The 17372-nt window shown below is 38.8% G+C and overlaps 2 protein-coding genes across 2 annotated transcripts; one reads left to right on the top strand and one right to left on the bottom strand.

The window, feature by feature from the left end:
* Positions 1-205: 205 nt before the first annotated feature.
* wdr32 (WD repeat domain 32) lies at positions 206-6854 on the top strand. Its single transcript, XM_055170894.2, has 7 exons — positions 206-826; positions 1622-1735; positions 3725-3922; positions 4020-4222; positions 4336-4410; positions 4513-4658; positions 4769-6854. The coding sequence occupies exons 1-7, from the start codon at positions 423-425 to the stop codon at positions 5138-5140; spliced, it is 1512 nt and encodes a 503-aa protein (XP_055026869.1). The 5' UTR covers positions 206-422; the 3' UTR covers positions 5141-6854.
* A 553-nt stretch (positions 6855-7407) lies between these two features.
* cpxm1a (carboxypeptidase X (M14 family), member 1a) lies at positions 7408-17339 on the bottom strand. Its single transcript, XM_055170901.2, has 13 exons — positions 17036-17339; positions 16293-16402; positions 16050-16189; positions 15848-15932; positions 15602-15752; positions 14814-14890; positions 14208-14331; positions 13600-13796; positions 13320-13499; positions 10584-10878; positions 9951-10090; positions 9767-9869; positions 7408-9422 (listed from the first exon to the last, which is right to left on the bottom strand). The coding sequence occupies exons 1-13, from the start codon at positions 17271-17273 to the stop codon at positions 9112-9114; spliced, it is 2151 nt and encodes a 716-aa protein (XP_055026876.2). The 5' UTR covers positions 17274-17339; the 3' UTR covers positions 7408-9111.
* Between the last annotated feature and the right edge of the window lie 33 nt (positions 17340-17372).

Genomic DNA, 17372 nt, shown 5'->3' with positions numbered 1-17372 from the left:
TAGAATATGTATATTGTAACGCTTAAAATTTTAAATGTTCAATAACAAGCTAAAATACTTTTTTCTTTAACTTTTTTTTTTAAATGTTTATTTATATATTTTTATATGTTTGATTTAATATATACTATATAATATATACACATTAAATAAATATATAATTTCTAGAACTTTATTCAATGCATAAGAAAAACGCATTATTATGCTATAACGGAACCGGAAATACGTAGTATGCTGCGTACTTACACATCCGCGGCGCTCTAGTGTTTGTATTAATGAATGTTTAAGCGGTATTTGGAAACACTGCGAAACGGCCTGGCGTACAGGTCCAGTGCCTATCCCCCTACAACAGGAGGGTGATTTCGGAAGGCTGAGAGACTTTGCCTGGCGTTCAAAACGGAGTCGCCAACAACGCTCGTGCAACAATGAGCTCGGGACAGCCGAGCGACAATGACGAACCCGAAGAGCCGCGCGCTGTCTGTGTTCGCGAGCCGGACGACGATCCGCTGCATGAGGAGGAGGAAGACACCGATGAGGACCGGGCTTTAACGAGAACCGCATCACCTCAAGCGGGCCGCAAGAGTGCCGGTGATTCGGGCAGCTCGAGGCTCGAGTTGGGCGGGACGGGCAGGGGCTCGAGCGCCAGCGACTCGCTGTTCTCTTGGATCTCCAGGAGGACGATACGCACGGGGCCGTTTGTAGACCCAGCGCGCGATCATTTTCGTATCATGACACGGCTTTATTCGTCCATGAGTCCGGCCACGGATTCGGTTAATCTCAGTACACAGACGCACGGGGCTGTCTTTAACCTGGAGTACTCCCCGGACGGGTAAGTCCAAACACATTTACATTAGATTACATTATGCGTTAGACAGAAAAGCGACTTGCTTGGCTGAATAATCTTTATTAATAAGAGACACATTAGTGTTCTTAAAGGATTACAATGTTATGTGTTTCACTGTATTACAACATTCATGTAATTTGGTGACATTAAACAGTGACCAACCTTCGAGTGGATTTTAATATTGTTTGTTTTAATGTAAATGTCTAATAATAAATGCCAGTTCTGAACTTCAAGCTGTCAATCTGCTACCCTGCTGTGTCACAGCATATTTATATTTATGCTCAATTTTGTTTAGGTTCTTTGCATTAGTACACTGAGGTCAGCAATTTTTTGTTCTGTAGTATACAAAATGTACAAAGAAACACTAACTTAAGTAAAATTTTAATACCTTATTATTTAAAGGATAAGCTTACCTGCATGTGAAATAATGAGAGAATTTTATGACAGCAAATTATTTGTTTGTATTAAACAGAAGAAAGGAGGAAGTCATGTATATATTAATTTATGTAAAACTACAATACAAAGTTGACTTCTATAGAATTGAACACATTTGTTATACCGAGTAAATGCAAAAGGTTAAGGTAAATGCAAAAGTTAAGTTAGGAACAAACCAAAATCAAAAAGTGTTTGGCAAATTTACTCATTCAACACTTTTAAGTATTTAAAAAAAAAACTTTAAGCTATATGTTATTTACAACTAGAATGGCTGTCAAAGACATCTTTGAATTTTTCTGTCATCCTGTGCACCTGCAAAATGTGAGATATGAATATCTTTTATAGGTCGGTTTTGACGGTTGCTTGTGAACAGACAGAGGTGTTGCTGTTTGACCCAGTTTCCTCCAGACATATCAAAACACTGGTGGAGGCTCATGAGGACTGTGTCAACAACATAAGGTACATATCTGCACACATATCATTGGCTGTGTTTACATGCACAAATTTTGTCAATCCGACTGAATTTAATCCGTTTGAAGGTTACGACAACACAGTTTACATGCACCCTAATCAGTGCAATCTGATTAAAATGTTCATTTACATGTACATTCTATATAATACGAACCAAATGTCTGCGCAAGCGCACAGGCGGGGTTGCCAGATTCGCGTATCAAAACAATCTCAATGACTATTCACAGCCCAAATACCAATAACTAATCAACGAAATCCTTTTATCTTTAACCTGCAGAAAATAAACAACTCGTGGAAACAGTTTTAACAGTAGCACAAATATTAAATGGAAGAAAAGCAGAGGACTTGGCAACGCTACGGCTGCGCACATCATCTCTTGTCGAGTTCACACTTTATCTATGGATAAATGTGTAAAGTCAAAGCTGAGTTGGAGAAAGTTATATTTATATAGGCAAAGAAAACACACATTTCAAAAGCGTTGTGCCTATTTTATTGCTTTAAATAGCCTTATGTTATGAAAGTACACATGACACTGCAGAGTACCACGCGTTACCCCATTAGGTGATTCTCATGAAATCCAGACTTAGAAGGTGTCCAGCATCATATTTTTTTTAAAGCCTTTGAAGCCAATTTTTTTATGCACATATAAGATTAAGGTCTGAACTTACTATAACCATTATTTTTAGAGGATTTAAAAAATATTTCCTATAGAATTATTTACATTTTTTTAGATTATCATTGTCAAAAATTATCATTACCGCAACATGATATTACATTAAATATATGCATTTACAAACTCATGTTTCGGTAATGAAAGCTAAAAAGTTGTCTAGGTACTATGACAAACAAAATTTAACTGTAATCTGGAGAGAAAAAAATAAGAACTGCTTACCTGGTAGCCATCTTGAGTATCACAGTCAATTATGTCCCTTCCAACAATTTTTTTTTGAAAATGTTAGTTTCTTGAGGGCTTCAACGATGATTGAAAATTGTTGCGGAGGATAAGAAAATCTTTCTTGGACACATTTATATTCCTTATTATTGTCTCTACATTTACCAATGATCACCAAATACCACGTTTCTTTACTGAAAATGTTTATATTATAACATGCACTGAAGCTTTTTATTTTGTAGATTTTTTTTAATTATAAATATTTCCACGTCAAATAACCCAATTCCAGTCTTGGACATGTTGCGGTAATGAAAATTTTCCCTTTAAATGTGGAAAAACAACAAAATTGGTTTGTATGATGTCATTTGAAATCATGTGCAAAATAGTACATAAAGAGATGTTTGTAACTGTATGCTTCTTATTTTGATAGCATTTACTTTTTTATCAAAATGTTTCATGACACCTCATAAGTCTAATTTCACGAGAATCACCCCATTACCTTAATAATGCATGTTGTTGCCATTGCCTTCCTATTGCGTGTTTCTGTGACGAAAATTATGTGATACGTAAATAAGAGGTAAATATAAGACGTGAACTTGAGCACAAATGTTCTGCCCATGTGCACAAGGTATTTTTGCATCCAATTGAGAAAAAACTACGATTCACGCATTAACATGCATACTTTTATTCTGATGATCGGATCACATATCGGACTACACTACCACTTTCAATACGTTCGAAATTTGCATCCGATCAACCTCAATCGTATTGATTAAAGTATTTACATGAAGGCTTTCAATCCGATTGATCTATCAATCCGTTTACAAGCGGATTATTTGGTTGCATGTACGTAAACGTAACTAGGGGCATTCGTTATAGGCACAAAAACAGTGGCATTATGTTCATATAAAAATTTAATGTAAAAGACACTCAATTATTATAAATAGCAATAAATTTAATGTTCGAAAAACCTTCACTGTGTTTCCATTTTAAACCCTTTAGTTTGGTTCTGTAGCACCTATGTTTCCTCATTTCACTTACAAGCTGGTGATATCTGTGTGAGGTTGACCTTGTACACTATTTAGGTTTCTTGACAACCGGCTGTTCGCGACCTGCTCTGATGACACCACTATTGCACTGTGGGATTTGCGAAAACTCAACTCGAAGGTGTGCTCCCTGCATGGCCACGCCAGCTGGGTCAAGAACATAGAGTATGACACACACACGCGCCTGCTCGTCACATCTGGATTTGATGGAAATGTCATTACCTGGGATACCAATAGGTATGTGTATTAGCATTTGGGGCTGGGTGTATATTTTTTATGGCTGTCATCAGACTGTGATGCGACTCCTATTCATTACAATTGTGAATCATTCAAGGTTCACAGAAGACGGCTGCCCCCACAAAAAGTTTTTCCACACACGCTATCTAATGCGGATGCGTCTGACTCCAGACTGCAGTAAGATGTTGATCTCCACCTCCTCTGGTTACCTGCTCATCTTACATGATCTTGACCTGACCCAGAGCCTTGAGGTCGGGAGCTACCGAATGTTACGGGCCCGCAGAGCTCCACTCGGTACAGGTATGCACGTGCCATACATCAACACACATGATGACATATTGAAATCAAACTAAAGTTTGAAAGTCACAAAAAAGACTGGGTCACAAATATTAAAAATCTCTTCTTTCCTACAGAAGGTTCATCAGCAGGTTCCAGGTCAGGAGGTACTCGTCACACCACTGACGGCAAAGCTCATCCGCACAGAGAGGGTAAAGCTTTTCATTTTTGGGTGAACTATCACTTTAAATAAAATGTGTATTTTTAATCTTCAAGTAATTCTGTTTTCAATGTTCACATCTTGTCTTTGCCAGGTTTATCACCGAGGAACAGTCTAGAGGTTTTAACCCCAGAGATCCCAGGTGAGAGGGATCGGGGGAACTGCATCACCTCCTTGCAACTCCATCCTAAGGGCTGGGCCACACTGTTACGTTGCTCCAGCAATATGGATGACCAGGAGGTTAGTGATTTAACCTAAAAAAAGATTGTAGTAGTATAGATTGTAGCAAGTCTTTTTAGTAGGTAAGGGTTAGTATGAGCTTTTTTTTAATCAGTCTTTGTCTTCTCCAGTGGACGTGTGTATACGAGTTTCAGGAGGGAGCGCCACCTCGACCCCCGGTGTCTCCTCGCTGCTCTCTGCGTCTCACGCACTACATCGAGGAGGCGAACGTTGGCCGCGGCTACATAAAGGAGCTGTGCTTCAGTCCCGACGGCAGACTCATTTGCTCGCCGTACGGTTACGGTGTACGTCTGCTGGCGTTCGACGAGAACTGCGCGGAGCTGGCAGATTGCATGCCCGTACGGACGGCTCTGCTGCGCGAGGTCCGCTCCATTTACTCTCATAGCGACGTGGTGCTCACCACAAAGTTTTCACCCACTCATTGTCAGCTGGCATCGGGGTGTCTCAGTGGACGTGTAGCACTGTACCAACCACACTTTTAACCATGAACAGATTGACTAGAATTTGCATTCATTGTGGAACTATATCCTGTACCTGTTACAAGACAAATGTTGATGGTTGATAATGGGAGAAGGACGCTTAAGCCGGATTGTGTGATTTCTGTTGGGTCACAGCATTGTGGATACATGTGTCAATTTTAGATGTATTGTTCTTTACACTGTGTAAACACTATAAGTTAAAAACGTATGCAGTAATGAAAGATGATGGCATTAGTATGGAGGTGAATGTTAGATGATTGTGAAACATGTTTCTTGTTTGTTCATTCATGCAGTAATGGCTTAAAGGAATAGTCTACTCATTTTCAATATTGGAATGTGTTGTTGCCTTGACTGGGAGTTGTTGATGCATCTCTCTATTATCTGTGTGCGTGCACGTAAGCGCTGGAGCGCGCTGCGACGCTTCGATGGCATTTGGCTTGGCCCCATTCATTCAATGGTGCCATTTGGAGATGGAGTTGGAGGTGACCAAACGCATCGATGTTTTTCCTGTTTGAGACGAGTGGTTGTACGAGCAGGTTTGGTGGTACGGAGTGAAGCGTGGCGCTTTTCTGGGCGGATTTGAAGGAGGAACTGTGTTTTGTGGCGTGGTAGCACTTTTGGGAGTACTTCGACTCGCCTGAAAAGTCCGCTCCCCTTCTCACTCTCATAATGGGAGAGGGAGGGTGTTACTGCGTAGAGTCGAAGTACTCCCAAAAGTGCTATTACGCCATAAAATATAGTTCTTCTTTTAAATCCGCTTAGAAAAGCGCTACGTTTTGTTTTGTACCACCAAACTTGCTCGTGTGACTGCTCGTCTTGAATAGGAGAAGCGTTGATGTGTTTGGTCACTTCTGGCTTTGTCTCTGGGTGGTGCCGTTGAATGAATGGGGCTGGGCTAGATGCTGTCGAGGCGTCTCAGCGCGCTTTCGTGCACGCACACAGATGATGGAGGGATGTGTCGGCGGTTCTTGGTTAGGGTAGTGACATGTTTTAATATTGAAAATGAGTAGACTATTCCTTTAAGCCAATCATTTACATGCAAGTTTTTCTTAACTGTAAGCAGTTCAAACTGGTATTGGTGGGCAATTTTTGCATTTTGCCAAGTATTTTAGTCTTTGCCATATGTTCCCAAACTTTTTTCTTGGAAGTGTGTTGTTTTTCTTACTAACTCTTTTGTGTTTTTTACTTTTGGTAGCCTGCTTGTTCTTAACACTAACTTATGCAGTGTGCGCGTGTGCATGTGAACACAATTACTACTGACTGGTTGGTCCGAATGGTCTTGAAACGTTCATCATTTTTCCATATGCTTCTGGACTCTACAAGGACAATCAACAGTCACGGCTTACTCCCAGATAGCCGTGATGCTCATGACACACTTCGCTCAAGATTACTGAACTCTGGACAGTGGGATGTAGCAGTTTGATGCAGGTTTAACTGACGAATGTTTTATACCATGGGAGATCCTGAATTAAGCATTTTCAGAATTAAGAAGAGGGAAATATCTGGATGGTCAGCATTTTGAGGATTAATTTAAGTGATTCCTTCTTCATGAGTTTACATTAGAGAGATCGCCCCCAAGAAATGTGATAGTAGAATGCAGAGTAACGGTGAATGTTAACTTTGCTCTCTTTAGCCATGATCATCATATGATTTATGTTACCATTACTAAGGATGCAGTGGTACAGATATATTAAATAATAAAGAATGTTTTTCATGAGCTCTGTTTGACATTGGAAGGAAAAATGCTGTAAACAAAAGAGTTGAGATTTGTTTAGGTGAAAGTTGAAGAAATGTATTTGTACTTTATGCTGCCAGAGCACAATGAATAAGCACTGGCATCTGACTCGCTCCTGCAGATCAAATGTTCAAAACTGTGAGAATCTTCCAACAAGCACTTGTGTGCTTCAAAGAAGCTAATAAATGTGATCTTTTGTACACAAAATAGTGTAGAATCCTAAAGATATATATATATATATATATATATATATATATATATATATGATTTGACTTTGTACTAATTTCAATCTTTTATAACTCCAAATTGATTATGATTCCACTTTATATCGATTTTACATAAAATGTCACTTATACCCTTCTGGTTCACCCCTCTAAAAATGTTTTTGGAGTTGAAGAATTGTATCTATACATTCAAGAGGTACATACTGTAAAATCTTTTATTAGCTTTTTAGTAATATCAATATAGTTACGCATGAATTTTTGTAAGTCAACCCCTGGAAGTTAGCAGGACAATGATTCCCTCACTAATAAGCCCAACAGGTTAATCTTCACAGATGAATAAAAATGTGTTCTATGTAAATGCGTTCACTAGAAACAACACTTCAATGCTTGTATTTTCAAATATTTTAGTAATTACTGAATTTATCATTAACTAAGATTAATAAATGCTGTAGAATTATTGTTCATTGTTAGTTTATGTTAGTTAAAGGGGACATATGAAAATCACTTTTTCCATGTTTAAGTGCTATGATTGGGTCCCCAGTGCTTCTATCAACCTAGAATATGTAAAAAGATCAACCCAGCAACTTAGTTTTGATAAACCATTCTTCACAAGCAAAAAATAGCTCACAGAAATTTGGCTCCCCTTATGATGTCAGAAGGGGATAATACCACCTCTTAATCTGCACTATCCAACCATGGCACTGCCATTTAGTGCAGAGATCAGCTCATTTGCATTTTAAAGGACACACCCAAAACGGCAAATTTTTGCTCACACCTACAAAGTGGCAATTTTACATACTATGATAAATTATCTATATGGTATTTTAAGATCAAACTTTATGTACTTTAGGGACACCAAAGATTTAGTTGACAACTTAAAAAAGTCTTGTGAAGTGTCCCCTTAAATCATTAACTAATCGTTAACAAATACAACCTTATTGTAAAGTGTTACCAAAGTTGTGTTCATGTGTGAAGACTAACTTGTTAGACAAAACCTGTAAGTGTCAAGCTTTTTTTAAACACACACTCTAAAAATGGCTGGGTTATTTTTAAGCCGTGTTGGGTAAATATTGGACAGAACACACTGCTGGGTTAAAATTGACCAAATGCTGGGTAGTTTTAACCTAACTGCTGGGTTATTATAACACATGGTTGCATAACAACAACCCAAGTTTGGGTAATTTGGGGTGATTTTTAACCCAGCATGTGTTCTGTCAAATATTTACCCACCACGGGTCAAAAATAACCCAGACATTTGTGCAGAGCTTATTTTTGGCGATAATCCAAAAGTTTATGGAAAAAAAATGAATGGGCTTTATTTCGAGGCAACCAATGTCCCGCTAACTTCCGGGCTAGCCCACAAAAATGCATCATCCATGCGGCACTCTATCATCATGATCTGAGTGTAGAAAACCAGCTACATCCTCAGTTTATCTTTCTATTAAAAAAGACATTCACAGAAATCTGTAGTAGTGGTAAAGAAACATTCACATGTGCTCATGTTAAACCTGTAGCTTTAAATCCTTAAAGGGATAGTTCACCCAAAAATGAAAATTCATTTTCTTACTCTCATGTTGTTACAAACCCGCACACACCCCCCTGCTCCGACGAACATGAAGGAAGACACCCCGAGAAATGTCTGCAGCCAAACTGTTCGCGGACCCCATTTACTTATATTATTTTTCCTACTATGGAAGTGAATGGATTCCGCGAATGTTTGGCTACAAACATTTCTCAAAACATCCTCCCTCATGTTCACCAGAACAAGAAGAAATGCATGCGGGCCCGCAACAACATAAGAGTGGGTAGCCTAAATGATGACAGAATTTTAATTTTTGGGTGAACTATTCCTTTAATTGCACTTTGCTGACTTGCATGTCATTGACTTCTACATTATTCTCATTACACAAAAAAGTTGTGATTCTTACTATGATTGCACAGAAAGCTTTGCAGTGAGTTATGTTACAGTTCAATGTCTCTCAACCTGTGACAGACTGGGTCAATATCTTACAAGTTCATTTCGTTTTGACTTTGTTAAGACGCTGCTGTTGCTCTCGACGGCGGTTGAGAATCTTGGTGCTGGCACGGAGTTTGCGCATTCGCATGGCACGGATTCGTACCTGATCATCCCTGGGGATTTTCCTGCCTTGTGCTAGGATCTGTTTGAGACGATCCTGGGAAGTCTTAGTAAGGGTGAAGTCACAGATGGTCGGACGGGGCTCTGACCCGACGTTGCAGTGTCGGATCCTGGGAAAGTAGCCTTCTGCCCACACGATTATCTTATATTCACCTGGATTCAGCAAACGCCAGTAATCACCATCTACAGCTATACACATGAATAAAAGGAAAACGTTATATTACAATGCTGACAAAATAATTATTTTTTACAAAGCATTCAAGCTATGCATTTTATCAGTATGTGTGTTCCCTGGGATTCAAACCCATGAGCTACAGAAATTAATGAAATAAATATCAATATAATAAAAAAAGTGACAGCTGCTAAACTGTATTGACTATTATTCTTCTAACTATGAAAACTAGCAACTATGACATATTTAAGTAATTGGTTTAATAATTTGTCAATCACGCAATTGTTCCAATTAAACTTTTTCATGAATTGACAGCTCTAGTTTTAATTCAAATGATTTAGCAAAGGAACATCAAGTATACCTGATCTTATGTCATGGTCCACCCCTTCCACTTTAATGACAGCATTTGCAATTCCAGCTTTAGTGTCCTTGTCCCTGATGACTCCCTTTATACCTCTGTGCACCTGCGGAGAGAACAGAGAAACATGGAAATGTGTTCAGCAGTATGGGATCTATACAAAAAGACACAAAGAAAATAAACAGACCTGCTCCATGTACAGAAGGAGGGACTCTTTGTTGCTCTCCCATTCAACAGGAAGCTCACTGGCATGAGGAAACTTATCACAGGATAACTCTACAGTTATTTCAAAGCAGTTAGTGTGGAGGTAACTGAAGTCATTCATACCTAGAAAGTCAAACAAAGTGATAGTAAAACTTGGAAGAACAAACAAAAAAACCATTATAAATTCTCTTGAAAACTTTTATTTGTACAATCTCAGAATAAATTATCAAAAATGGCCCCTAGAAGTACCCTTTAAAACTGTCCTAATATGTACCAATTAGGTTTAGACGTGTATACATTTGGTACCAATATGTACCTGTGAGGTACTAATATACACTCTTTGGTACCAATATGTATGAGGTACTAATATAAACTCTTTAGATGCAAAGGTGTACTTTTAGAAAGGGTCTAGGGACCTTTTTTCCTGACAGTGTATAAAGGCATGTTAGACATAATTGGTTTTCACTCTTCCATAAAAAAGCAGTGCCCAAAGTGGGTTTGAATGATGTTTTGATTTTTGGTTCAACTGTTTCTTTAACTCGTGCATGCAAATGATAGGCAAATGTCGAGTTTGTCCATTCGTTCTCTAAGGTGTACGTGTTTGCTGTTTACTCACTTCCTGGAACAGTGTGCCAATTAGCTCCATTGATGATGTTGTTGTGCTGCTGAAAGTCTTCCCAGTGACAGGTTCTTCGATTCGGGTTGGACATCACTAAATTGGTGGATGCATAGACGGCAGCCAGCCAACGAAAGAAGTCGTTGTCTGCGGTGGGCGTGTCCTGGCGAGGGATCCAATCACGTGTGCAGTCAAAAGGGTATGTGACCACCAGTTCTCCTCCGTGCAGATTGGCGCTCAGAACAAAAGGTATGTCTTGCATCCAGTTAATAACAGCACGGGTCTCTGGGGCAACCTAGACATACATATAACCAAATATATAAATAAAACCAAGTCTGATATGTGACCAAGTCTGTGAAAACCAAGCTTAAATCTTTTTCTTTTGTGATTTACTGTTTTGTACATAAAATCATGCTACATAATGTAAAGTACATTCTGTAAAAATATAAAAAGTAAAATCAGTGATTGAAATTATGTCATATTTAGATGGTCAAATTAGACTTTATGAGGTCACATTTTATAAATAGAGAGGAAAAGACAATCCTGATTGTATGCTACCACACTAAAATATACACTCACCTAAAGGATTATTAGGAACACCTGTTCAATTTCTCATTAATGCAATTATCTAATCAACCAATCACATGGCAGTTGCTTCAATGAATTTAGGTGTGTGGTCCTGGTCAAGACAATCTCCTGAACTCCAAACTGAATGTCAGAATGGGAAAGAAATGTGATTTAAGTAATTTTGAGCGTGGCATGGTTGTGATAAGGGAAAAACATCCAGTATGCGGCAGTCCTGTGGGCGAAAATGCCTTGTTGATGCTAGAGGTCAGAGGATAATGGTCCGACTGATTCAAGCTGATAGAAGAGCAACTTTGACTGAAATAACCACTCGTTACAACTGGGGCATGCAGCAAAGCATTTGTGAAGCCACAACACGCACAACCTTGAGGCGGATGGGCTACAACAGCAGAAGACCCCACCGGGTATCTTCTAAGGCTACAATTTGCACAAGCTCACAAAATTGGACAGTTGAAGACTAGAAAAATGTTGCCTGGTCTGATGAGTCTTGATTGCTGTTGAGACATTCAAATGGATCCATCATGCCTTGTTACCACTGTGCAGGCTGGTGGTGTGGTTTAATGGTGTGGGGGATGTTTTCTTGGCACACTTTGGGCCCCTTGGTGCCAATTGGGCATCGTTTAAATGCCACGGCCTACCTGAGCATTGTTTCTGACCATGTCCATCCCTTTATGACCCCCATGATGTACCTATCCTCTGATGGCTACTTCCAGCAGGATAATGCACCATGTCACAAAGCTCGAATCATTTCAAATTGGTTTCTTGAACATGACAATGAGTTCACTGTACTAAAATGGCCCCCACAGTCACCAGATCTCAACCCAATAGAGCATCTTTGGGATGTGGTGGAACAGGAGCTTTGTGCACTGGATGTGCATCCCACAAATCTCCATCAACTGCAAGATGCTATCCTATTAATATGGGCCAACATTTCTAAAAAATGCTTTCAGCACCTTGTTGAATCAATGCCACTTAGAATTAAGACAGTTCTGAAGGCGAAAGGGGGTCAAACACAGTATTAGTATGGTGTTCCTAATAATTCTTTAGGTGAGTGTGCATTTCTGGTTATTTTTCCAAAGTTATATTCTTCACAATGTTGACAAAGCTGTATTCTTTAGCACCTAGTTAAACTCTTTTGTTAAATGCTTTTTGCGTTGACTTTAAGAGGACAGTTAAAAAGACCGGAAGCGATAGGGAAGGAGAGAGATGCTCGGGACTTGAACTTGATTAATCTGTAATGCTGTATGTCAGGAGCGCTGACCACATGGCGACTACTCAAACTTATTAATTTTTTGTAATATGGTGTGGTAATGACTACTGATGGCATCATATTTGTAATTTCGTGTCACTGCACTCAGCTGCATCCCACCTCAAAATTACTATCTTACATATAAGGTAAAATAACACGTTGGCTCTGGTTCACCTTACCTGTTGGATCAAAGAGAAAAATCTACATTACTTTCTTAAGTTACAAGTCGGTTGAAATCCAACTTGTATCTGATGTAGACATTTAATACTGATTTAGATCTCTAATGTCTCCCTCACAAACGCAAAAGTGAAACTCTGTCTCTGATGATCTTAATATTCATAGGTCGTTTGTTCTTTAAACATATCTCCATATTTGAGCTTGCAGTGGAAGTCATCCATCAATTTTATGGATGAAGTGAAATGTGTTTGTGTGTAACTAATACATGTACTGTTCTTTCACTGCCGTGTGTTTTCTTTTCTTTTGGAGGCCCCAGCGCAGGGAGCCGCATGCAGCTGAGAGGAAGTTCATGCATTCCTTACAGATCGGATTAACCCTGATTTCCCTCTGTGCAGTCTGTCCTCATCCGCAACTGATCGGAGTGGCAAAAACGAAAGCGTTTATTAAAAAATATGAATGAAACTGACCCTCAAGCTCCAAAAAAAGTTATTTCATGGCCAGTCCTTTCTAAAAATATTTTTTAACAACCAATACAGTTTTGTAGCTCAGCTGCTAAAACATGCCACTAGTAACGTCAGGGTCACAGGGATACAGGATAAAAATCTCTACCAAATGCACAAATGTAAACACACACTCACTAAATCTACAAACAAATCTACCCAACAGCCTTTGATAAGTAAACATATCATCATGAGAGAGTAGGCAGTAGAGCTTGATATACTTACTAATGCAGCAGTTGAGGTGTAGTACTCCGGCATGGGTATGTAATGGTTGCTCACTTTCTTCTTGTCCGTGGCCATCTCCTGAGCGTCCCACATGATGTTGTTTAGATCAGGAAAGTTATGGTTCATGTCGATATACTCAAAGCTGTAGCGTCCAAGAGCCCAACCAGAGAGTTCTGAGCCCTGGTGATATAGACAGATATATTTTAGCTCATTACACATTTCACCCCTTTACTTCAAGTTCCCATTACAGCATTAAATCATTTTGCTGTCGTTCTCCAACCTTCTCATATGCTTTTTCATATCCATCCGGGTTCATAGATGGCAGCAGGTGGATGCGCGTGTCCTTCACCAGCTGTATGACACGCTGATTGCCTTTCTTATACTCATGGCAGATATACTGCATGAGGTTTAACAGGAGCTCACGGCCCAATACTTCATTTCCATGCATCCCGGCGACATAGCGGAACTCCGGTTCACCTATACATCAGACAGCATGAAGACAGTGTACAACTTCAAATAGGGAATTATTTTCCGTTTTCATCCCATACAGAGATAACAAATAAAGCCTAATCCTCACAAAGTAGCTTTGGAAAATCTGGAACAACATCTGATCAAAACTGGAATGCTTATTTTGGCTCAGCAAATGATGAAAAGCAGATGTGTTTCAACAACATGTTGCGAAAAAATATGACGAATAAGAAAAATCGGGCCTAAAAGCAGAGAAAACATCTAGCACTATCTGTGTTAAAGGAGAGATATTCGAGATGTCGGAAAACTGCATTTGTAATCGTCTTGAACACCGCAGCATGGTATGTGTGCGGTCTATTAGAAAAGGGACATTAGCCACAGGCTCCTTAAAAAACCTCTAACTGCAGAGTAAATGCTTACCAAGTTCATGTTTTCCTGGGTTATCAGATATTTCCATAACATACAGCTTCAGTCCAGTGTAACTCCTCCCAATAGTGTAGATCCGTGTGATATCTGGACACTCATCATTGACAGACTTCAATAACTGGAGAAATAGTTATCCGTGTTAGTTAATCTGACTTTCTCCGTTTAAGTGTTATAATTGGGTCCCCAGTGCTTCTATCAACAAAGAAAATGTGTAAAAGAACAACCAAGTAACTTAGTTTTGGTAAAGCATTCTCTGCAAGCATGTGAAAAAATAGGTTATTGAAATTTGGCTCCCCTTGTGATGTCAGAAGGGGATTATACTGCCCCTTAATCTGCACTATCCAACCACAACACTGCAGAGATCAGCTCATTTGCATTTAAAAGACAAACTCAAAACGGCACATTTTTGCTCACACCTACAAAGTGTCAATTTTAACAAGCTATAATAAATCATCTATATGGTATTTTGAGATAAAACTTAACATACGTTCTCTGGGGACACCAAAGATTTGTTTTACAGTTTACATCTTAAAAAAGTCTTCTGAAATGACCACTTTAAGTGAACGTTTAGTAAGATTGTTATGAAGATGAAGTTCTTACCTTCCTCATTTCATTGTAATTGTGGTGTCTGAAGTCTAAATCGTCTGAGGATTCGGACAATTGTGGGTAATCGGGATCTACATACATAGACAGGTTTTGTCAAACTGCGCATATAACTACTCACTAGTATACAAACTGCACTTACTTTAACCCAAAAATTAAAATTATGTCATTATTTCCTCAAACAAATTGTATTTGTTTAGTCCTAATATGGATCTAAACTGTGTGCTTACCAGTTCAATATAGACCGTTTCATCAGGCGTCTGATCCGAACTTTACTTCCGGTTTTTGTTTGTTTAATGGTCTGACTAGTTGCTGAAACTGAACTCTTAAACAAATACCTTGTCGAAAATAACAAATGTTTTGGGTTCCTATGTAATTTATGTGTTGTTTATTTTGCTTGTTATATAAATAAACTACTTTAAAAGGACCCTGTTGTTATTCTTCGCAGAGTTGACCGGAAGTTACGTGATGACCACGAAAGCCGCGTGTTTATGTTGTTACTGCTGAAACCGTCTATAGGTACTGTGTGCGTCCATCATTTATCAGAATCTCTTCTTTTGTGTTTAACAGAGGAAAAAAACTCAAATAGGTTTTAGAACAAGTTGAGGAAATTATGACAAAATTTTACTTTTTGGGTGCACTACCCCTTTTAAGTCTTTTAAATTGACTTATTATTTAATAAATATAAAAAACTGGTGATCATTGTAGTAATCTAGTTTTCATACGCTATGCAAAACTTTGGTCTTGACCTAAATATTTTAAAGTTCAGTAATGAAATGTTTAACCTGGCACTGGGCAACCCAGCACTTCAGCCCGGAGGCAAATTGTGCCATTGCTGAACCACGTCTGTGGGTTAATGCGAATAAACTGAGCCACTGTGGGCTCAAGGAACAAAGCCAGAACCGGAGTCTCCTGATCTCCATTCCCAACAAACACCTAATGCAAAGAGATACAAACATCAGGAAAGTACTTTTAGACTTGACTCATTTTTGCAGAGCTGACAAATGTGGGTTAGCAAGCACCATAAACACTGCCTCCTCTGATCCGTTCATGCAGGGCTGCCAAACCAATGAGTCATTACTGAACTGCACTTTATAAGTGCGGACCCAGTCCAAGCTACACACACAAACATACACAAACACATATCAGTATGCAAACACTATCCGTTAAGCAGTTTGAAGGTAATTATTTACAGTAAATTAATAATGATGTTTATCAATGTGTGTAAAACACCTCCAGATGGAGTTTCTGCCCTGTAGGATGACCCCAGTAAACAGAGTTGGTCTGAGAGCATCCACTTGCAACCACTGTTCTTGATCCTCCAGGTCGGCACACCACGCACCATCATACTCATCGTCATCTTCTATACCAGACTACACACACACATAGCAATAATAATACTCTCAACACAATAATTTACAATCAGTTTTCAATTGTGCTTGTAGTAACCATAGACTTACATAAAAGTGGGCTGACCTGTATATTAAGACGGCCTCTGTGAGGACCCAGCCCAACGCTCAAAGACGAGGAAGCCTGCAGCTGATCATCAGAGACTCTCAGAGACTCCAAACCCAATGGTGGACAGTCTAAATGAGAGGTATTGAGATAAGAACAAACACACTTAAAAAAGAAGTTACATATTTAAACCAGAGAGGAGGATTGAGAATTTTGGAGGACAACCAACAAGCTTTATCTCTGTACTTTGTGAGAATCAATGCTGATTCGACAAAAGTCATATTGGGGGATGATGAATCAGCATTTTGTTATACAACATTCCTCTATTCCCAACATGATTTGAACAAGTTCCCTTAAAGATGCAGGCACAAATCTGACCATATACAATACATTACGAATAGAAATCGGCAACTTTTTAAACAAATTCTAAACAAATACTAATATCATTATGAACCTAGCTGTTTCCCATCAAAACCACAACACAATTCCTTTTTAGATTGTTTATATAGGAGTTGTATAGTTATATATCTATTGGTTCCCATCCACCAGACACCCTGTTGTATAACCCCATACATTACCATTACCACCATACAATAACCATTATAATTTCTGATCTTTTGTTTATTTTCTTAGCAGGGACATAATACAAATACAACATGATGCATGCCTAATAAATATTTCTTTTCATGTTGTTATTGCAAATAGCAAACTCTTAAATATTAAGTTAAAATAAACTTATAAACAGCTGCAGATCTTTAACTCGCCTGCTTTTCCATGAGCCTCTGTGTTGTGGTCTCCGTCTTTGCTTTGCGCTTCAGTATTCTCCTCAAGGGAAGCATTGGTGGGTTTTGCTTTGTCCAAACTAACATTTTGAGTCAAATTTAAATCATTATATTCAGTTTTAGTTACATTATTAATAATAGTCTGATTTTCAGATGAAAAAGAGTGGTGCGCAATAGAAAGTATTGTTGCAGCACAAATGTATACGCTATGTATATGCATTTTCCTGCTCCAGTGACCTACATGTGTGTCAAAGCAAAACTTAAAACCCAACAGATATTCACAGAACGCCCCAGTAACATAATACCGGACTGCTGCTAC

The sequence above is a fragment of the Misgurnus anguillicaudatus genome, chromosome 11 (assembly GCF_027580225.2).
Source record: "Misgurnus anguillicaudatus chromosome 11, ASM2758022v2, whole genome shotgun sequence".
Taxonomy (NCBI): Eukaryota; Metazoa; Chordata; class Actinopteri; order Cypriniformes; family Cobitidae; genus Misgurnus; species Misgurnus anguillicaudatus.
The sequence above is the reverse complement of the archived record's forward strand: the minus strand, read 5'-3'. Positions and strand labels throughout refer to the sequence as shown.

Excerpts from the sequence above, each read along its gene's own strand:
- wdr32 (XM_055170894.2), top strand. The coding sequence starts at position 423 with ATGAGCTCGGGACAGCCGAGCGACAATGACGAACCCGAAGAGCCGCGC. Across the intron at positions 1,736-3,724 it reads GACTGTGTCAACAACATAAG|GTTTCTTGACAACCGGCTGT; the intron begins GTACATATCTGC and ends TACACTATTTAG. Across the intron at positions 4,659-4,768 it reads GCAATATGGATGACCAGGAG|TGGACGTGTGTATACGAGTT; the intron begins GTTAGTGATTTA and ends TGTCTTCTCCAG.
- cpxm1a (XM_055170901.2), bottom strand. The coding sequence starts at position 17,273 with ATGCATATACATAGCGTATACATTTGTGCTGCAACAATACTTTCTATT. Across the intron at positions 15,933-16,049 it reads GGCAGAAACTCCATCTGGAG|CTTGGACTGGGTCCGCACTT; the intron begins GTGTTTTACACA and ends TTGTGTGTGTAG. Across the intron at positions 10,091-10,583 it reads TTGGCACACTGTTCCAGGAA|GTATGAATGACTTCAGTTAC; the intron begins GTGAGTAAACAG and ends TTGACTTTCTAG.